At 37.9% G+C, this 23,562-nt stretch overlaps 1 protein-coding gene across 3 annotated transcripts in view; it reads left to right on the top strand.

The window, feature by feature from the left end:
• Window positions 1–11,989, top strand: part of LOC101862580 (glycerol-3-phosphate phosphatase) — a 14,958-nt gene extending 2,969 nt beyond the window's left edge. Inside the window, exons 2-8 of one of the 3 annotated variants that reach the window (XM_005097942.3) lie at window positions 1,245–1,312; window positions 2,419–2,511; window positions 5,118–5,258; window positions 6,746–6,802; window positions 8,766–8,913; window positions 10,123–10,264; window positions 11,348–11,989. In XM_005097942.3, the coding sequence (XP_005097999.1) occupies window positions 1,245–1,312; window positions 2,419–2,511; window positions 5,118–5,258; window positions 6,746–6,802; window positions 8,766–8,913; window positions 10,123–10,264; window positions 11,348–11,504 (806 nt within the window). In that variant the 3' untranslated portion in view covers window positions 11,505–11,989. Of the gene's footprint in view, window positions 1–1,244; window positions 1,313–2,418; window positions 2,512–5,117; window positions 5,259–6,745; window positions 6,803–7,606; window positions 7,664–8,765; window positions 8,914–10,122; window positions 10,265–11,347 lie in introns of all 3 variants that reach the window. The other 2 variants (XM_005097941.3, XM_035969670.1) reach the window with 2 other exon arrangements.
• Window positions 11,990–23,562: the final 11,573 nt, after the last annotated feature.

Raw genomic sequence — 23,562 nt, forward strand, 5'->3', positions numbered from 1 at the left:
ACACACACACACACACACACACACACACACACACATACATTCACTCACAAACACACACACACGCAGCATAATTTCACTATCTATGTGATGATGTTATATACTTCAGAAAGTGAAGGTATAGGCTAAGGTTTGATATGCTCAATCACAGGCAGTATTGTTACAGACACTGGCTGAGACTTTTTACCCAGCCGGGAGGAGACTTTTGAAGAAAGGTGGCTCTTGACAAGAAGGTGTGGACTGAGCTCATTTACTCAACTGTACATAGTGAATTTAACTAGAGGGATTGATGCGCACACACTGAAATTATAGGACAGTCCCGTTGTTCACACCGTTTTTGAACCACCGAAAAAAAGAAAAAAATTGTCAGACAATTATTGCAACGGAAGTTTCTGTTGGAGGAAAATGTTGCTTCTTAAAGGGAATAAGTTGCAGGAAAATTTTGTAAGCTCAGGCTGCAGGGCTGTTTGGCAGAGGTTGCTCTCATCCGGGTTGCTGTTTTAGAAAAAAAAGTGGATGCCACTGTGTGCTTATAAGTTGAGATTGAAATTTAAAAGTTCATGAATACAAAATGGGTCGCAAACACCCGGTGAAAGCTGCTCTTCTGTCAGAAGTTCAAGTTGATTTCCATTGTTACTAGTCGGGTTAAAAGAGTGACTGCTCATCTCCCTTATGATTTGTGTAGGTCAGAGTTTTGTGGATGGGGGCTATTAGGTTATGGTGGTTTACACGCTTTCCTCGCTAGCAGCTGAAGAAAAAGTTGTTCCTGTCTGGTCAATTTGGGTAAACAGTGGCAGGGACCTATGCAACTTGATCGGCTCTTTCATTGATTGAAGGGAGCAACAATAACGACAAGTGAATAGATTATGATGGTTTGTCCACAGTATCAGGAGTGGGTATAACATAATCTGTGCTACGCGTCGGACAATGGAAGATTTGTATAGCTGTCTTAGACAAACATCTTGGGCTGTTGGATGATAAAGTAAATTGGCTGCAGCCACTTTGGGCAGGTTATCGCTTTACACAGTGCCATTATATATTTAGAAAAAACTCGGGGGTGGGGAGTGGGGTACATTTGTACTCGTGACCTTCTTATACAAGTGACCTTCTTGCCTTCTTTCTTGGCAGGTTTGACTGCTCATGGTTAACATCCTCTGTGTTTTGCTTTTTTGGAGGGGGCTAATTATTTTATATCTTTAGTTTAATCCATATACTAAAGTAAAGAGCAATTGAACGTCTATTCTCAGGAGTGTTGTGGGATGGCCATGGAATGATTGAGGGAAGTCTGGAAACATTGTTAAAGCTGAAGGAACTGGTAAGTTTTTACTGATACTTTTTTAATGTCCAGACTCTAATATGGGATGCCCACTTTAGCTGGATCGGGCCGATCGCTGGACTCGATGGCCTGAAACTGAAAACAAACACTTTTGTATTTGAGGCGATCGAGTCCGTCCGTAGTGGGCACCCCGTATTACAGAACTGCCAAGTACTTCAATATAATCTGAGCTCTCTGATTTTTTAAATTGTCTATGGAAGAACCCCAATCAGATTTGGGTAAGATCAGAATTTTTTCTTGAATTCTGTTTTCATCAGCTTATTATTCAGCTTATAATTATTGAAAATTTCAGAAAATAGCGTGAAAACACACAATTTTATTTATATTTATTTTCATTCATAATTCGTCATGATTGGTTAATAACATCATCTGAATCTACAAGGGTTCTAGAGAGTGATTTTTCTATCCAAACTCTGATTTTTAGGGAGGATTCTGAAGAAAACTCCTAAATGTTTGGCCATGGAGGTGAAGGGGTTGGCAGTTCTGCTCTACGGCTTTTTATTTTGATGATATTAGTTGTTGTTGTAGTTGTCAGAAGTAGTCAGAACAAGTTCTTGCTGATACTTGTAAAAAACATTTGACACCCAGATTTTATGTTATGATGACATTTTTGTATGTGTCTTTAGTCTGTCTCATTGTAGTATTTTATCGTTTTTATATTTGTTTAGAGTATAATATTATGTTTTTGCCCCTTTTTAGCACTGCCATTCCTGTTATAGTAGCAGTGCCAGTATCCAGAGTGCTCAAAATCTTCTTGTATTCTTTTTGTCTACTTGAAATGTAATTCCAAAGTGGTATTTAGTTGTTTATTTATTTATTTTTTTTACAAGCTCATAATTTCATAATGAAAAGATTCCTCATGTAATACTTTATTATGCAGATGGATCCTTTATTATGTTTAGGTCACACCAACTCTGTGCTCAAATGATGAGATATTAGAAGCATTTTGATATGGTTTATATGGGTTTGGAAATTATCTTTATAGAGGGTGGACACAAATTATTTATCAGTGTCACTTTTGCTGTTTTGTTTGAAATATGATGTCTTTTATCGCTGTTTTTTACGACTTTCTCCCTTTCTCGCAGGGGAAAAAAGTGTTTTATGTCACCAACAACAGCTCCAAGAGTAGACAGCATTATCTCGACAGATGCAAGCAGCTTGGGTTTCCAGCTGAAAAGGTATGGATGTCTGATCTCCTGGTGGTCCGGGTGTAAAATATTGCACTTTTTGTAGTTTTCTTTTGCTTCTGACCTGCGCTAAGCTTTACTTGATGGGAGTTTAGTTGGGTTTTTATTTAGTTGAAAGAACAATATGACCACTTTTTGCTGTCTAGCCTAAGTGTAGAATGTATTTATGCTATCTTAGGTTTCAACAGTAAATATTTGTATGGCTATCCAGTATGATTCTGAGTATGGTAACTCCCAACTGGTCTCTTGAAGTTTGGTCTTCCTTTTTTTGGCGCCCACACAATTGATCTTAATTGTTTGTGGGTTATTTTGGAGGATAAGAAAAGTAGTTGTCTTGCCGATTTGTTATCCCAGGTAAACAGTACTTTCTATACAAGTTTCACAGTAGTCTTCGCCTAAAATTTTAGTGTTTGGAGTCAGGAAAAACTGTTAAACTAATCACCATGACTTTTAGCAGAATTGGGATTAAGTAACCACGAATGATGAAATCAGAATAATGTCACTTTACTAGGTACCGCAAAGAAAAATGTTGAAGTGTTTGAAAGTATATTTTTCATTATTGGGTCAGAAAGAGCTGTAGGAACGATGTAATTTATTTCATTTGTCAACACTATTTGCTAGAAAAATAGGTTGAATTCGAGACGAAATTGACTCTTTGCTTGACTCACGTGCACATTTTCAGTGCTCAGATTAAGATTTTTAGGGTACTTGCCTTTACTATAAAGTCAGCAAGAAGGTATAATTCTAGTGAGATCTGTACCGAGTCACAACAGCCAGATTTTGTCTGAACAAGATATGCTGTTTACCCTATCCGTAAATCGTGTTTTACTATCGTCCGTACGATATGGGGAACTCTGTGCCATAACGCTCCAAAGAGGAAATTTACTCGTTAATCCGATCAGTACGCTTTGCACAACAGTCGGTCAAAATGATATTTTGAGAAATACTGAAAGTTTCAAAGAGATCTTAGTACTAGAAGTATTCTTAAATGTGAAGAATACAACCCGGGGGTACAAAATTACCCCAGGACGTACGGAGAGGGTTAAAGCATTGAAGTAGAGATCATTGTGTTTAGAGCAGTGGCTCAGTCAGACTACATCTGTAGAGATCAGACAGTAGCACATGTTGATGAGATGAATTTATCAGAAATCGCACGTGCTCGGATGACTTGACACCTGATTGGGATAGAGTCGTACATGAACCTACCTGCAGAATACGACCTTAGAAAAGCTTGAGGAGGTTTGAAAAGTGTACTAACAGTAAAATGAACACTGATTTGGTCAGTCAAGTAAACTGTAAATGTGATTGAGAGCATTTGACTTGGGTAGAGCTTAGAATGTGTACTTTGAAAATGTAAGATTGTTTTGTCCTGCAAAGCCTTTATTGTTTTTAAAATTTTATCTTAAAAAAAAAAAAGAAACAGGATCTTTAGTGAATAAGGATGTTAGAAAGTGGGTCATATAGATCTAGCCCATTGTGTTCCCTCTTTTATTTTACGTACATTTATCAAAAATTTACAAATGAATAGTTACAACTGTTAATTACTGATTTTGCTTGCTTTTAGTAATTGGAATCTGTTGTTGAGTAACTAGGTAATACAGTAGTCTCTGCCTAAACGCACGCCATACAAAAGTACGCTCCGCTCAAACGCACGTTTTTGTCCTCGACGTTTTTTTTTACTATATAATTTAGACGTACAAACGCACGGTCACTCCCCCTAAACGCACACTCCAATCTGCGAAACACACTGACAGGTAAAGCTTGACTACGGGAAATTTCACTATGACTACTGTACGATCTGCATAGCTTGCTGAAGACAAGCCTAGAAAACCGGATATTTTGCGAGACTGCCCCTTACGCCGAACAAAGAGAGTGATGGACAGCATTTTCACACACAACTTTCCAGACACATAGGTCTAGGACTGGTTGGTGATATGCTGGGGGGTTGGAGGACTGAAACGTTGTTGGATTGGTCACTGGAAATGCATCTCTTTGAGAGAAGGTTTCTGAGTGGTGTTTGAGTGACTGCGTGTTGGCTAATGTTTAGTTAGACCTAAGCCTATGATGTGCAACACGCATGAATGCTCGTTCATGAATTTACGGTCCGGGGTGGTCGCTTGGAAAGCAACGTGGCTGGGCCGTCGTCTCTATGACTATCACCAACAATTTCTTTTTAGGCTATTGGTTCCCGACATTTTATGGTGCATTCATTACATCGAGTCTGTCTTTCTGCCCCCCCCCCCCCCCCCCACATACATACATACACACCCATCCAACGCCTTTGCAGTCTTAACCGCAGTCGTGGAATCTTTTACAAAACAGTCACGTGTCGTCACATTATCGGCCCAAAGTGACCCCCACCCCAAAGGGAGGTCACTAGAATATCAAGGCAATGAGATGACCGTGTACCTTCCTCACACGCTAAGGAGCCCTCCTGAGTACCGTGCGTTTAGGCGGAGACTACTGTATGTCATATTGTCACAGAGTGACTGATAGTAGTGATAGTGAATATTTTTTAAATTTCATACTAATATTTTTTTATGTACCACAATGTATGCTTTTCATTTTTTTATTTCTCTTCTTTTCTCATTGTCCAGGAGGAGATTGTGTGTACAGCCTATATTGCTGCGGCGTACTTGAAAAAGATCCAGTTTGAGGGTACTGTGTACTTGATCGGTAAACCGGACTCACTAGGCGAAGAACTCAGCCAGGTTGGCATCAAGTATGTGGGAACAGGGGTGAGTGCGACATGAGGACTGGAATATTTGACCTTACACTCACTCATTATCTGAAGTGAGAGGGTATGTTCATAGTTGTACCTTCCTTGCTTTTTTCATGATAATGATAATAATACCGGTAATAATAATAGCTCGTCCGTCAATATCTGAAGATGACCGGTATATCCGCAGAGGAGAATGTTTCTCGAGCAAATTAGAAGAATCAAAGGTGATGAAAACTTGTGGCTTCTGCTGTGGTCTATGAGACCAAATTCTGGCAGAGAAAAGTTGGCGCCATTTTGAACATTTAAAAGCGTCCCCTCATGACAGGATAGAAAGATAAGATTTCTGCCTCAACTCGGTATATTTCCTGTACGCAATGGTAAATTATCGGGCGTATGATGACTTTTTACGTCAGGTTCTTTATTAGTTTCCTGCTTACAGTGTTGTGTGTAATAGCCAAGCAAAGAAGAGCTAGTTATATAATGCTGACCTGTTCATCGTTTTGATTTAGAGGTGGACATTTATAGCTTTGCCAAAAAAGTAGAAATGTGTTAAAAACAATAACTTTTAATTAATGAATAGAAACTTCTTTCATCAATGGTTGCAAGGTTGACACATTGGGGGAAGTTCTGATTTTATTCTGTTCAAATGGAAGTTGAACTGCATATGTTCTGTTCGTAAGCGGAAGATCGGCGGTCTTTAGGTCATTGACTTTCTCACCCTGCATCAGGACATAGGCCATGAACCATCTCTTTCCACCTTTTTCTATCCTGGGCTAGCCTCATGATGTTATTCCATGTCTTCCCACTTTTCTGTACATGATCTATTTCTGTTATTATTCTCCTGGCTCCACGTGGTCTTCCCCTTGATCTTTTACCCTGTGGTTCCAATACAACACTTTCTTTGTATTGCAGCTGCCTGGCTTCCTGAGAGTATGTCCAATCCATCACCATGGCTTTCTTCCTACCTCCTTTCTGACTAGGATCTCTCTTGTTCTCCTCAAGACTTCCCTGTTAGTGACCTTCTGTCCATCTGATCCCCAGTAACTTTCTTAGACTCTTATTCAAGAAAACAGGGAACCTGTTTATACAATTACAAGTCTGAGATGCGTTCCATGTCTCACATTCATGCAACAGGACACATCACATTTGAATTGAAAATCTTCAGCCTTGCTCAGAGTGAGATATCCCTGGTCCTCCAGATCGTATTCAAAGATATGAAAGCAGCTACCTGTGCCTTTCGGATGCGGGACTTTATTTCAGCACCTGTTCTTCCCTCTTTGTCAATTATAATGCTCCCAAGATAGCAGAAGGATTCAACGTCTTCGAGTGCATTTCTTCTATTGTGACCTGCTCCTTTCATCGTGCATCAATCTTTAGGACCTTTGGCTTTCCAGGGTGGATCCCCAATCCAACAGACTGGTCGTTAGATGTTACCTTTATTTTTAGAAATGTTGGCATTCTAAAGATTATTGACTGTTTTATTACATCATCCCCCCAAAAAAGCCTGATCCTTTGCAAGGAAAACTGAAAGACTGGCTTGTGATGGAATTAGATCCCGAGGTATTTTTATTGGTAGATGTTGAATTTTTGACATTTAAAACTTAAAAGGCTTTTCTGAAAGTTGTGTTTCTTTTTTATTTATTGCAATTGTTCAGTAGTTCGCTTTTATGGGATAGAATATTGGAAACTGTATTAATATTATATGTTGATTTGTATTTTTGTGCTGGTTGTTACTGTTTTAAAGGATGAAAATACATCATTTTGGATTTGCTGTTCAAATACTTATGTTTCTAGGGTATAATATGGAGTAGAGTCCTCTTAAACTGAACAAGGTTGCTTGGAAAACAGTAGTAAACTGAAAGAAAAATATGAAATGCCTGATTTTTATTAATTTTTTTCCTTCTATTTGAGCAACGGTCGCACAGATTTTGGTTTAAGCTGACTCCATTGTATATTATATACCTTAGCTCTAAAAATGTTGACCCTGCCTTGTGAACACTTATTTGATTAAAGGGAAGTCAGTGAACTGGGTTTTTTTTCTTTCCAAAGAAGATTACTTCCCTTTTGTGATGTATGTTTGCTTTAACACTTTGCCATCACAAGGCTCATATAGTAAAAACCCTTGCCATCTAAGGCAAAGGCGTTTTGGGAAAAGTCCAAAGAAACTGGGTGGAAAAAATCTCCGATCGGCGAGATGTGACGGCAAAGTGTTAAGTAAGTTGTTGCTGTGAAGTTGTTGAAAGTTCTTGAATTGGTCGGTCTTAATTAAAGGGCATGGTCTTCGTTTTGCTTTTGATATTTTTTTGGTTTTTGTTAAGGTTTCATTCATTTTTTTTGTGTTCCTTTTTTCCGTTATGCTTTTAGCCCGATCCAGTGGAAGGCGTTGTTGAGGACTGGCTTAAGATGTCTGTTAATCCAGAGGTAATTTGCTTATCATGTTGAACATGAATCTTTGCAGCTTTCACTTTTAAATGGTATTACGATTAAATTACCTTTAAGATTAATTTTTTTAATTAAAAAATTTTTCTTCACAGACAATTAGCTTTTTCGTATACCACCATTAATATTCCCAGCCTCCAATACGGCAAATTCAAAGGAAACCGCAGCTTGTGTGATCTGTCTCCAGTAAGAATAGGGATAAACATTGTGTGTTTGTGTGTGTGTGTGTGTGTGTGTGTGTGTATTGTGTGTGTGTGTATACCGAAACAAAAAATGTCGATAATAATAATAATAATGATAATTATCGAATAATAATAATTGTGTAGAAGAAGAAGAGTCATCACCATTATAAAATCGTAATCATTCATTACCATAATAATGAGTATTTTTCATTACTATTTGTGCGAATGCAAATTTTATAATGCATTATCATTACACTCCTTTAATATTTTAATCCTGTATGGATTCCATAAGGGCTTTTATTGTGACTGTTTTACCCCATAAGACCATAGATAGCTGATACATGATTACAGATTTGTAAATGTTATTTTATCTCCTTCAACTAGGTACCTCAAAGTGAAAATTCAAAGAACTCAGATTTCAGATTTGTGCTTACTAGTGTATAGATATTGCCATTCCGTAAATTTTAATACCAAGTTTATGCCTGTATCTTGATTTTTAAGAAAGTTATGGACATTCTTAATAAGGAAGCAACGTCACATTTCGTAAAGTGCTCCGAGTCAAAAGCCCTACTTTCGGATGTCACAGTTCGGTGAATTTTAGACTGACAACCACAAAAACTTGTGAACACACAGTCATGCACATAGAAAACAAGCCCAATTCTTTTCAAGGGTGTCAAACGATCAGAAGGCTGTAGTTTATTGAACCAAACATGGCTTCGGGCAAAAAATGGTCAAGGGAGGTAAAAAAGTGAATTTTTAACAAATTGTAAAAGACCACTGTGATTACAAATACTAATCTATGTGGACAATTCATACACCAAAATGTTAAACAATTCAAGATCTATACACATGTACTACGATGAAACATGTATTTTGATTCTGACTGGTGCTTCAACTTCCAGGTGAAGTGCGTTTTGGTTGGGTTCGACCCTCACATCAGCTACATGAAGATCATGAAAGCTGCGACCTATTTGAAGAATCCAAACTGTCTCTACTTGGCCACCAATGAAGACGCAAATCTCCCAGCCAAAGGAGATGTCATAGTTCCAGGTATGTTGACAATGCTGCCAGTGCTTTTTTTTTTGACCATCTTTTTCTTTATAAAAGGTAAAAGTTGATATATAATATGAGGTAATACTTTCCTAGTCACTTTTTAGTTTGTTCCAGGTAAAAGTTAATATACAAACATTACTTGGAAATACACTCCTTGCCTTCTTTTTGTTTATCCAATAAGAGTTCAGGCCGAAGGGCTTGAAGACAGATGGCCGCTGGATCGGAAAAGTAAAGTATTGAAAGTAAGAGAGGATATAATGAACCAATTCCCTCCTTGACTCCTTGTCACTTTTTTGTTTATCCAAGGAAGGAAAGAGTGGATATAAATAATATAGTACTTTCTTTGCTGCCGTTTTGTTTATATTCGAGTTACACGTTGATATAACCACTGAGCTTACATCCTCCTAGCCATCTTTTCTGTTTATCCAAGGCAAGAGTCGATATATGGAAAGTGTTCTTGGCCTGTACCCTGATGTAGATGTAGGGAAAGAAAGGCAGCCTTCTTCTTTGCATTCCCCTGCTAGATAGTAATAATGATGTGATGTTGCACATAGAGAACACGCACACATAAAGAACAGATTTTTCAGGTCCCAAAGTTTTCTTTTATACGTGAATATTTTTCGTATTCAAAACCCATACACAGTGAAAATCATACATATAATGAACAGATTTCCGTGTCATGCAGGTTTTACAATGTGCGTGCACCTAGACTGTATTTTTTTTTCCCCTTGTCGTGTGTGGGTGGTTGACGGGTGCTCTGGTGTGGTTTACTTCTTCTTTCCTATCAAACATCTATCGTCCTTATCTCCCCTTCTTCTTTTTTATGTTCATTACTCTCTTGTAAAACCTCTAATCTTCTGGCGCTCGTATGGCCTTATGCGGTTGTGAGTGCTGTAAAACCTCTACTAAAACAAAAAAACCCATCTATCATCCGTATCTCCCCTTCTTCTTTTATATGTTTTTAACTCTCTTGTAACACCTCTAATCTTCTGGCGCTAATATGACCTTATGCAGTTGCGAGCACAGTAAAACCTCTACTAAAACTTAAAAAAACATCTATCATCCTTATTTCCCCTTCTTTTTTTTAATGTTTGTTACTCTCTTGTAACACCTCTAATCTTCTGGCGCTCATATTCATATGACCTTATGCAGTTGCGAGCGCTGTAGTAAAACCTCTACTAAACTAAACTTTTGCCGCTTCCCCAGGCACGGGCTGTATGGTGGTGACCGTGACCCATGCGGCCAAGAGGAGTCCGGAGATCATGGGCAAGCCTGAGGCTCACATGTTTGAGGTGTTACAGCAAGCTCATGGCCTCGACCCATCTCGCTGCCTCATGGTTGGAGACTCGTGAGTACTTACTTCAACTTTTTGCCTAAGTCCGTTTTTATATTATTGTTGGTACTCTGAAACTCGTGGAGAACCCAAGAAAAAAAATTATCGTACGGCGGAGCCTGCTTAAAGCGTAAAAAAAATAAATCTGAAAACAGCAGAGTGAAATAAAATAAAATATCAGGGTTTTTTTCTTCTTCTTCTTCTTTTTCTTTCAAGCAACCTCTCTACACCATAGACCTGGCTCAACTGAAGAAAGTCTCTTGATGCTACAGTTTCAGTTTTAGTGGAATCCTGTGTTACGTAATTGCAAATGTTTTGCCTCTCATCCCATGTCGGTTCAGTTTATCAGAAGATCATAATATAAAATTAAAAGAGGTAAACTGCTTCACCTTTTTCTGTCCGCGCCGCCAAAGGGCAGTCGGAGATACTCAACAGAACACCTCCTCTCATTGGAATCTGCACCCAGTTATGAGGACTTTGTTCTTTGCTAATTCAGATTCGGTGTCTGCAACTTTGTGGTCATGTCAGCTTATTAGGGAATCAATTATCTGCTCTTCCTTTACGTAGAAATTTTTTTTCATGATACTGTTTCTGAATTCATGTTCAACTTAAACTTTATGGTGACAGAATCCAACTTGTTCAGACACAACAGCTGAAAGGATGCGTTGTGAATGAGTTATAAATGTTTATTGAACCAGGTTTTCGTTGACTGGTTTCATGGCATTGGTGGACAGGACAGAAGGGTGAGAGGGCCCAGCTGTTGCTGGATGGGTCACAACAACAACAACAGCCAGGGGTGGCTAGTGGGACTAAAAAGTGGGCGTGCACAATTAAGCTATCACAGGCTGAAGATAGTCAAGGGCGTAATATTAATAATAAATGAGATGGTGTATAATTTTAGGATCTTTATGTTGGTGAGGGAAGACCTCATGCTTTTATTTCATTTTTTTTACTTGTCGCTTTGATTTCTGGAAATAAATTTGTTTGTTAGCTAAACCGTAACAGATGATTTAAACAATTTGGACGGCACTGCACGACCGTACTCTACGGATGAACCGTGCCTGACAACAACATTGACTGGTTTCTGTACTGTTTCAGACTGACCACCGATATGAAGTTTGCCAAGAACTGTGGCATGAGGTCGCTGCTTGTGCTGTCTGGTATCGCGACATTAGAGGAACTCAACAGCAAGGACGCGCCATCAACCCCTGAACTCTACGCCCCTCGTTTAGACGAACTTTTGAAGTATATATGATAAGTCAATAGCTAGGAATCTTAGATGGATTTATTATTTTTTTATCCTTCCCTGTGAAAGGTTCTTTCATACTTAGTCAAAGACTATAGCTGTTTCTTTAAATAGATGTTTTAAGCCTGCTGATGATTATGATACATATAGCTAGCTATACCAGTGCAATTTTATGTTTTGTACATTTAACAACTCTGAGTGTATTTTATTTTTACACATTCTCATAATATGTAGCAAAGTCAGTAAATGGCATATAATGTATTTGTGCAAAGACCACCCTGATAGGTTTTGGGAGGAAAAAAGTTTAAAAAACTGGCTCTCAATTGTTTGGTGTTTGTCATTTTCATCCACCGGCAGTTCATCTAGTAATTATGTTATCACTTGTGATATTTGTTTCCTACATTGTACATTTTTACAAGTGTTTAAAACGCACCGTATTTTTCATGCTAACCAGGTGCTGTTGAACAGAATAAACTGTTTTTTGTCTCGATCAACTTCAGTGTTGTACAAAGGTCTTTATTTAATTGGTTTGCACCAGGGTCTGTAGGGTCATGTTCATACTCTTCACTATGGGATCATTCCCACATGGCTGTGCAGGAAGATATTTTATAGAGTAGAGCTCTTGTCTTTCTGTGGCTGTTTAGCATCTCAGTTTTCTCAGACAATCCACGTTTGCTGTGACAGGAAAGGTCGAAGCATTCCACCTAGTAAAATAAATGGTCACTTTTAAGCACAAGGGGGCTATCCCGAAAACTGGTGTTTTGAGAAAATCGAAAGTAAAGTTCCTTCCCCTTGTTCAGTTTCTTTAAAAGACAAGGAGAGTTTTCTCTATACTATATAACCAAACAAATATACTCACCAACGAAACCGAACTTCTCCTATAGGTAGGGCAATGCCAACTTTTGGTGTAGGTAAAAATTTCTGGAAACCCCTGAAATCTGGGCAAGTCCGCTTGTCCTTAAAAACGACCAAATGTGAGGCTTCGTGGTGAAATCAAGTGCTTGTCATAGTAGTGATATCAAAGAAAACAGCATTTTTCTTCTTCCCGTTCAAATTATTATTTTAAAACAAATTGCTGTGTGGACTTTACTGAAAAACGTTGATTAAAGGCAGTAAAAATGTAATTTACAGTTTCCAAGGACTTTAAAGCTTTGTAAGTCACCTGAATTTGGCAGCAATTTTCTCCCTTATTTTTTTACCTCTGAAACCGGGTGACCTCTAGGCTGGCTCCTTCAGTTTGAAATATGTCTACTTCTATTGAAGAGGAGATGAGTATTTTTTTCATCCAAAAGCAAGACAAATGAACAAGCTTTAAGATGTTACCAATAACTCCATATGCCCCAAAATACTGTCCCCGCAGGTTTATGCAAAAAAAATTATGAAATTATGCAAACTGAGCCCAAAAATGTGCAATTATGCGATTCTGTTAATTTTATCAAAGAATGATGAAGGAAAATAATAAGAAATTATGCAAAAAATATCAAATTTTGTCAAATTATGCGGGGTGCATAAAACCACGGGGAAAGAAAATATGACGAGTGCTGTTGTCCACTGTGTCATGACACAAATGATCTAAATTGTGTTGTCAGGGGCATAAAACCTGTATCATCAATAACTTGCTGTGGAAATATTCACCCACTTCTTGCAGGGTTGAACAGTTGATGATGGAAAATATTCACTTGGTTAGCTGTGTGTGAAGAGGTGGGAGTGTTCAATTTACCAAAAGGTTGTTGATTGGTGGGTTGTTTGTGGGTTGAACATCGTTTAGATTTCGTGGATTACATTCGTTCAATAAATAGGTAGACAAAACGTAGTGGTATTCTTCAACTTCAACAGGAAACAGAAAGTGCGTTTATTGTTGTAAAAAAAAAGGCGATAAGCTATGGGAGATCACATTTCTCGGGTTCATGAGAATTTGTGGATTAAATGCTGTGTTAATAAACCTGCATCATGAATAGATCGTCGATGTTGACTCCGATCAGAATGAAGAAGCTTACACAGAACTCGTGCTGGAGTTTACGTATCTGGCAGAAGACGATTTAAGTTTCCTGCAGTCTTTGGTATCGTGATTCTTAACTTTGCAGTGGTCGCACCATCTTTTTCAATTTAGGCCGGTGCGATGAATATCTTGACATTTTTCTATCCCAGTATAGTATCAATATCTTTGATCTGTAAAGACTAATACTGACGAACATGATTAAGATTAGAAAATTTGAAGACAATCTCAAAACTTTAAGAATAATTTGTGACTAAACAGTTTTTAGTTTAGTTTTAGTAAGAGTTTTACGGCACTTGCAACCCAATTAGGTCATATAAGTGCAGAAGAATAGATTACATGTTACAAGAGAGTAATATATATACACAAAAAAGGAGGGGAGATAAAGACGATAGATGTTTGATAGGAAAGAAGGAGCAAACCACACCAGAGCACCCGCCAACCACCCACAAAAAAAACAGTATATGTGTCTCGACAATGTGGAATCGGCACTTGTCAATATTGTGGCATAATGGAGTTATTAAGATAAGATACATCTTTATTGTCGAGATCCTGGCACATTGGTTTGGTGTTTGACCACGTACGCACATAAACACAAACACTTTTCTTTCCAGGTTCCTGTCTGTCTGTCTGTCCTACTTTTTTCCCTGCACTAAATCACTGTTATTGTGCCAATATGATGCTACTCTTTACTCAAACTCAAACAAAACAAACAGAATTAGCCAATATCATTATCAACACGCCTTGGGAAGTAAAAAAACAACAACCAACAAACCATCATACTGGACTCTAGCAAAGACTAAACCTGGGGGCCTTTAGGCTGAAGATATACTGCCACGCACAACTGAAGTGCGCTGCGAAACTGATGAACAGCTTGGTCGGATGTGGTGATCACACAGGTCAGCGCAATTCCATCCGACAGTGTAAAAAAATAGCGCTGAGCAGGCGAAAATCGCTCAGCGGTGGGTCCCCCCTTTAGTTTTATCTCCACGGCATCGTGGAACACTTCGATAGCAGGGTGGGCCTGTCTTGAAGAAGTGCTGCACTCACGCACGTCTTTTTGGGTCCTCACGTCAAGTCGTGTCAGTGAAATCACCGATAGGAAATAAAGACGGCGCATTTCAGTTGTGAGTGGCAGTATATTTTCAGCCTTAGATTTCGTTTTAGTAAGTGTTTTACGGCACTTGCAACTCAATAAGGTCATATAAGTGCCGAAGATTAGAGGTGTTACAAGAGAGTAACTAACACAAAAAAGAAGGACGGGAGATAAAGACGATAGACGTTTGATAGGAAAGAAGAAAGAAAACCACACCAGAGGACCCGCCAACCAACCACTCGTACACAATTGCAAACAAACAAACAAGTAAAACAAAAAACACCGAGTGACTCTATAATAAATGCAGTGCAATCACAAAATCTTTTTATTAAAAACACTGAATCAATCTTCACATAACAATTACTTTCTGTGACAACTTGTGCTCTTACCACAGAGAGAAGATTCCAGTTGACCACACAAACGATTCCTGTTGTCAGTATTTGCGGGGAAGGAAAATAAATCCTCCCCTCCCTCCCTCCCCGAACACGGTCTTAAAAAAAAAAGCTGTGGCAAGCAAAAAAGTCCTTTAGCAAAAAGAATCTTTTGCTTTGATTAACAAGCAATCACATGATAATGATACCAAGCAAATTAAGTCAATTATGGTCTGCAAACAACAAATCTGACATCCGCACATATAATATTCTGCATCAAAAATATTCAGTTGAGCCTTTCCAACTCCACACACCTAGAAAAACTTACTCTTGTACGTAAATCACATGTTATTTCAGTGGAGAATTCCTTCACAGAGTAAACTTGACTCGTAACTGTCATTTCCCCCTCTGATATCCTATACATAAGTATAAGTATTCTCACTCGTGATTCCACTTGATGGATCAGTAAATGTATCTGAACGTACAAGAAAAATTACCTGAACCAGCATTGTCTTTGTTAGAGTGTTACGGCACTTGCAACACAATAAGGTCAAATAAGCGCCGAAGATTAGAGGTGTTACAAGAGAGTAACAAACACAAAAAAGGAGGAGGAAAGATCAGGACGATAGATGTTCAATAGGAAAGAAAGAGCAAACCACACTACAGTACCCGCCAACCACCCACCTGAACCAGTATGCTCCCAAAAGAAAAGCCTAAACAACAAGTCTTCAGTAAGACTGACAAGATCATACCAAATTATTCAGACAAAAACATGAACCATATATCAGAAGTTAAAGTGAGACTCGTCTTGAACCTTTTCCCACAAAAGGTTCAAACAAGCATCACAATAGTCCTAATCCTATGATGTTTCAACTTCCTCACTCGGGTACAATTTCACCGAACTTCCAGTCTACAAGATAAATGGTGGTGTAGCCCGTTTGTTAACCACTCGATGTTATTCACATTTTATTTCTAGGCTGATTGCAGAGTGTTTCTCAACAGGGCCTTTCATAAAACTCACGATGTGAATTGGATTCAACGTCAATTTTTAAAATAACGCACACAGAAGTATGTCCTCGTTCACATGAGCTGAAATATCAACATGCTAAAAATAAAAAATACAGCAGAACATTGCCTTTCCATAAGTCTAATAAAATTAACACAGACGTTTCCTGCTTAACTCTAAGAAAGAAGTGAGGGGGGCCTAGAGTATAGCACATAAAGCGCACGCAGCCATTGTTTTGCACTAAAATCTGTTCATTCTTTTTCCGCCATGGCCACAGTTAATATGTTATTACAGTGAAATAAAGTAAAGTACATGAAGTTCAAAGGATATAATTAATCTTTCCTAAATTTCACATTCCAACATGACTTAAAACAGTGGAAAACAATATCTTTGAACGAGTGCAACTTATAAATATTATTCAGAATAAAAATTTAATGGATAGACATCCATCAGTCACCCTAGGCTACACCAAAGGCTAGACAGAATTTCGAAAAAGTGTCAAGCAATGTGACCATCATGGCATTTGAATTTAATAATAGATAGCATTTATATAGCGCATATCCCCGCTCAACAGCAGGCTCTATGCGCTTTACACTATATTATTACCCCAGCAGACCATAGAACACTCAGAAACATTCTCAGCTTCCTGGGAAGCATACAGTGCAAGCAGCTGATTAAGCGCTCAAACACTAACAAACTGACAAGATCTTTCGCTGTCTATAGCCGGATACCCATTCCCACCTGGGTGAAGTGAGGAAAATTCGTGTAAAGTGCCTTTCCCAAGGACACAACGTCGGGCCCCTGACGGGATTCGAACCCACAACCTTACGGTTGCGAGTCCGAGAGCCTAACCACTAGGCCACCGATGCTCAGCCATCATTGCAAACATAATAACAGCACTCTGGAACCATCTGATTGTTCTCAGTAGAATAATGCCAGCTAGAGGTTTATATTTAATAAGAGTATTACTATTACAGCATTTGCAATACAACAGGTCATATAAGTGCTGGAGATAAGAGGTTTTGCTATAGAATTTTGTTTTAGTAAGTGTTTTACCGCACTTGCAACACAATAAAATAAGGTCATACAAGAGCCGAAGAATAGACGTGTTTCAAGAGACTAACAACATACACACGAAAAAGAGGAGAGATAATGGATGACAAATGTTAGATAGGAAAGAAGGAGCAAACCACACCAGAGCACCCACCCACCACCCATTGCTATAGAGTATAGAGTAACGAAAAGACAAAAAAACAAAAAAAAAGGAGAGAAAAAGAAAAAACAATACTGTACAAAGACTTGCAGCCCATCTACAGTGAATTAAGGCACAAGACCTCACAAACATCTGTCAGTTAATTGACCCGCCCCATTCAGACAGACAGAATTATGAGCCACCCATTCACACAGACAGGCGGTAGAAGAAAAATGTGAGTAAATGGAAAAAACGGAATCTAAACTTTTTGAACAAAAACTCTGTTGCAGAAACCCTCTCATGTGGACTTCAGACATAATTTTTAAAATTTTAAGTTACATAAAGCACTTTCGCTATTGCAAGACAGGGGTAACTTTGTTTTCGACATTTTGATGGGAAATAACAAAAGTGAGCTAATGGAACAAACTAAAACTCAAAATTTTTGTTCTGAGACTATTGCTGTAACTACTCACTCTGTCAACACAATAGGCAAAGTGGTTGTTAGAAATTACAGGTAGGGCCTATGTATTTACCTAAGGAACACGAAGAATGACTAGATCGCACAAGACCTGGAAATGGATGGAGCCTTTTGTTTCCTTCAGAGCAGACATAAATTGCCAGAGTAGGGATAAGTTACATAGGAGGCTGTTAAAGTAAAGTGTTGGACTGGAGGGCAAATGGTGTGAAAATGCCTTCTAGTTATTTAGTAGTTCAAGTCTCCCCAATCAGCCTGTGCATCTTCATGCAAAATTTAAATAAATTGTCCGTTTTTAAATAGAAAAAAAGTATATAATATGCTCGCCTCAATACAAATAGTAAGTTCCACAAATTCAAATAGTTCTATGCTCATGCATGCATTTCTTTTTTAATAAAAGTGTTTTTACCACCACCCCCCTCCCCCATTCATACAATTTAGATCAATAAGGAGCATGCCTATCTATTCTAAAAATGTCCCCTTTTTGCAAAGGCACATAAGAGAACTAGAAGTACTACCCCTCCTAAATAAATCATAAGTCCACAAGAAAAAGTTTCTGCGAGTAATTAAAAGATACAGATTTTGACAAATAGTCCTGACCAGCCTATCCTAAAGCAAGAAGCATCTGCTTTTTTAAACTTTCAGACAAAGTTAGTAGTAAGGAACAAAAATATTAATACATAGAGGCAGATAATCTTCGGCTCTTCAACATTCAAGCATTACAGTTGCAGTTACAGGCTTTTGAGCAAATATAAAATACACCTGTACACAAACATAAAATAAACATGTATACATGTATAGAAAAAAAAAAAAAAGTTAATTAATGCACTTTGACTACAGTGAAACATGAGTTACTTTGCTTCAAGGGGTAGCTTTGACTATGACGCAGATGAATGCTGATCCACTCAGATGCGTGAGAAAAATGTTAAATAGGAAAATTAATTAATTATTAATTTCCTGAAAACCCAGTCAACAGACAATCAAACGCTTCACATGAGATTGATCAGTTTTCTTTTCTTTCGCTTTGACAATATGGACTTCTCTATTCTTTAAGAGAATAAAAAAGCAAAATGATATTTTTTTTAAAGCAACCAAATAAGCTAAGACAAGATTTGTGAGAACAAATGTACAGTACATCTTGGTCTTAAAAATAGTAAAACATATAGGATGCCATACAAATAAAATATCATTAGCACGATTGCTTTCAAAGACACCACCTTTTCTGAGTATCTCATCCACAATGAAATAGTTCACACCACGAAAATGTCTTTTAATTAAGAAAAAACTTCAAATGGGGGGAGGAGGAAAAATCATCAGACTAATTACTAAAACAGCCCAGTTCGTACCTAAAAAAAAGTTATTGAAGAGCCCTATATTAGGGTACATTCTTGCAAAACGCTACATGTGATAAATGTGCTTTCAGACCCACTGCACAAGACTAAGACATGCTTCATGTGGGAAAACAATAATGGAATCATGGCACTATTTTCAAGAGGATTCATGAAAAAAACATCAGCAAGTGAGTCAGTAAGTATGATAGAAATAAACAGAAAAACCTCTTCCATAACAACAAAATCAGTCCGAGCAGAATTTGCTTATGATGATGTAAAATGAGTAATACAGACAGCACAAACTAACGAGGCCAATCCCCAACCAACACCCCCCCCCCCCCCAAAAAAAAAAAAAACAACATAAAAAATATTTAAAAATGTAAAAATCATGTTTCCCATTTTACTGTAGAACCTCATCAGATAATTTCACCAGAGTTCACTGACGGTAAGCAAAGTCTGCTTGCTCATTTGCATTTCTGCCCCCTTTCTAAATCCAAGCTTCCAAATGCATATGTACATTTACAGTTACGCAGAGGTTTTACAATACATCCTGATAGCCTAAATGTAACTGAATCACTAGAAGAGATGAAATATTATACAGAGAATAACAAGCATCCTAAAAATAATATCATTTGTAACATTGATGGAAGTAAAACAGCTCGAATAACCCCCACTCCCACGCAAGCATTCCAAATAAATCTTCTAACACCGAGTGGAGTCGTGACATAGCCGCATGAATAAAAGTCACAGAAAGTGACAACTGCCGATAATGTTAGAGTTAGAGCAACAAATATCCTTGTTCCATGCATTTTGTTTCGTGAATTGTCAGTCTATGGGGTAAGGAGCTTGATTCTCTGGCCAAAGTAGCGGGTTCAATTCTCCGTTTCAGAAGGCAGAGTTTAGAGATGCTTTGACCTTTTTCCCTAACACTTGATAAAATATCTTACCAAGCTACTTCTTTTGAGTTTTAAAAAAAAATTTTTTTTTAAATCTAGATGTTTTTATTCCCCATCAACACATTTTAGATCAATATAATAGGAAGGAAAGATGACCTGGCCTGCCAGAAGGACAGAGGTACTTTATAAAAAAAAAAAAAAGCTTCCCACACAAGAATCAAACTGACGTCTCTAGCATCAGATATATGGCAAAGGGCTTTAATATTATTATTACATCACAGACTGACTGCTCAGTGTTGGACTCTATCAATCATACGTCACTTTTCAAAATAGTGCAAAGCCCGGTTTTACACTCAGCAGTCGAGATACGAGAGAACTCACACGAGCACTGTGATAGAGTCATCATAATTGCAAGCACTCCAAGCTATCACAAACAGATTAGTTTTAGTACGAGTTTTACAGCAATTTGTTTTAGTACAGGTATTACGGCGCTCGCAACTGCATATAGAGGTGTTATAAGAGAGTAACAAACACACACACACAAAAAAAAAGGAGGAGAGATAAGGACGATATTTGTTTGATAGGTAAGAAAAAGCAAACCCCACACCAGAACACCTGCAAACCACCCACACACATTTTTGCTTCAAGCCGCCATGTGAAGCCATAGGCTCTAGACTCCGTTGACTTAGGTAACCCTACATTACCCAAGCTCACCAACTGCCAAACAGTAAGCATTAGCAAAGTGAAATCTGCAGTGCTTTCTTTAATTAGATTGTAATGGTAATGGAAATGGATGCTAAGCCAAAGATAAACCATACAAAAACTTCAGAGAGAAATGACATTATTTATATATTACTACGTTATATCACAAGTTCTCTTTGATGAATAAATTTAATAACATTATAACTTCCATGACCATATGAATGGCCCTTTCTCTACCACTTTCATAACCATATGACTATTTTATCCTTTTTTTGACACCTCGGGTTTGGGCCAATGACCACAGTCTGTTTTTAGTTTTCGTAAGACTTTTACGGCACTTGCAACACAATAAGGTCATATATATATATATATATAAGTGTCGAAGATTAGAAGTGTTACAAGAGAGTAACTAACATAAAAAAGAAGGAAGAGAGATCAGGACGATTGACCACAGTCATATTTAAGCAGTGCAGTCAATGTCAGTTTTTACAGGAGTAAATTCTCTATAAAACGTCATAGGGTATGTCAATAGCAAGTCTATGTATGAACTACGTTCTAAAATATGCCATAAGAATGTATTGTGCAAGAGATAATTACATGCAAGACAAAAGGACAAACTCAAAGAAGAGATAAGCCAATAATTAAACACAGACACAGACACCCCCACACCAGTGTTTAGTCAAAATGGCAACTGCATTCTCCCCCCTCCCCCCCTACACACACACACGCGACAGATCAGTGCTTGACATAGAGTCAGAACCTTGAAATAAAATGGAATCATTAATGTGGCATCACATGAAGAGACAAAGGAACCACAGCCCCATCCTAAAATACTTAAACGACATGCGTAGTAGTTAGTTATGATTGTAAAGCAACAGGAAGCAAGATACACCGGCTGATTGGGAGAATGGAAGGAGAAGAACCTTATTGCAAGTTTCTACATTTTCAAGAGCACAACAAACTCTGTTACCTGCTGAGAAAGTCTGGAGAGTCTGAGTTCGCTTTCCGGTTGAAGTAAGTTGAAAGCAACAACAACAACAAAAATTTTTTTAAAGAAAAAGAAAAGAAAACCAACAAAAAAAACAATCCCAAAATTGTTTTAAAGCACAAGTAAATCGTAACAAAAAGTGTTTGGGGTTTCAAAATTTGAAGACTGAACTGATATGTTTCTCAGCTAATTATAATTTATAAAGGAGTGCACACCAGGCATATTCAGCAACAAAATACCCTGGGAAAAACAACAACAGCTCTAATGACACACTCTTCGAAGGCTACGACACAAAACCGAAAACACGCAGGATAAAAGAGGGCAACTTAACACGACGTACTCTCTGTCTCATAAATAGCCAACACTTTAGGAATGACCAAAAACACAGACTTTCTTATTCTAAATATCCAACAGCAAAATCTATTCATATATATATATAATTAACATATATATAAGAAAACGTTCCAAGTCTCCCAGTTTTCTGTGAACACACCTTTACACCATTAAATAAGAGATATATACGCTTCTCTCACACCATGGGGGCAGTAAATTAATCAAAAGAAATAACAAAAACATTTGGAAATTAGTATTGTTTAACTTGATGAACAAAACGGCATTCCTCATAGGGCTCCAGAGAACACTCACTCATGTTGAAGCGAAGAGGGTGAAAAACAAACAAATTATGGATATATTATAGATCACAAATCTCATTTCACTCCCCCATCGAAACAATTTAGATCATTTAGGAGGCAGGCCACTTTGATCCTGCCTGTCAGGGCCAGTAGAGTCTGAGTGGGACGCCACAACATCCAAGCAGTCTCGGTAAAAAATATTCCCTTCATGGAAATTTAATTCCCATTTTTTGTACACAACGGTGAAGAGCTTTACCAATAGGCTCCTACACTGTATAAGCTGGTACTAGTATCTTTATTATTATTGAGATGTCAAAGACACCCCTATCATTTGAACAACAGTCGTCAGAAGCAAAAGAGAAAAAAAAAGAGACAGGAAGCCATAATCTGTCCCCGTGGTTTTATGCACCCCGCATAATTTAGCAAAATTCTATCATTTTTTTGCATAATTTCCTATTATTTTCCTTTATCACTCTTTTGTTAAAATTAACAGAATCGCCTAATTTCACATTTTTGGGCTCAGTTTGCATAATTTCAGAATTTTTCTTGCATAAAACGACGGGGACAGCATAATTAAACAGAAGAACACAAAAGAACGTTATTAAAGTGAATGAATTAACCCCACAGTAACGGCACATGAGTCATAAGAAAGAGGACAGGATCATCAAATATGAGAAACTCAGAGTGGGGAAATTTTATCCTGTGACGGACACATTACCCGCCATGATATGCTCCAAAAAAGAACACACCCCCCCCCCCTTCTAAATTATTGATTTCCTACATTTGTAAGAAAAAATTCATTCCTAATACACAATTAATTTTGATTCAGTTTTCCAGTCACGGCTAATACTGGCTCATCCCCCCACAAAGATGTGGAGATACACTACAATTTAAGTACATACCCCAGCCAGTAAATTCTGCATGTATGAATACAGTTGCTGTCTTTTTTTTTTGTATGCAAAGTATTCTTACTCCCAGAATGCCTCATAATCATAAATCATAACACATTCTGTGAGTCTTTAGCTGTAGATATATATGCTCGGATTATTTACCAGCTCCTAAAGAGAGAACAGACAGGATTTCTCTTTCTTGTAAATTAAGTAAAAAAAACCAAACACCCAACAAACCAACGGTTTTGCTTCTTTTGCCAACAGAACACATATAAACAAATGTGAGGCAGCGTGGTGGAATCAGGCTCTCGTCAATTTTTGGGCATATTGAGTTATTGGTATCATCTTACAGCTTGTTCATTTGTCTTGCTTTCAAAGAAAAAATTACCCATCCATCTTCAATAGAAGTAGAGATATTTTGGATTGAAGGAGGTGGGGGTCACCTGGTTTTAGAGGTAAAATTAGTGAGAAAATGGCCGCCAAAGCTAGGTA

Source organism: Aplysia californica, unplaced genomic scaffold (genome assembly GCF_000002075.1).
Source record: "Aplysia californica isolate F4 #8 unplaced genomic scaffold, AplCal3.0 scaffold00168, whole genome shotgun sequence".
In the NCBI taxonomy this organism is placed as follows: domain Eukaryota; kingdom Metazoa; phylum Mollusca; class Gastropoda; order Aplysiida; family Aplysiidae; genus Aplysia; species Aplysia californica.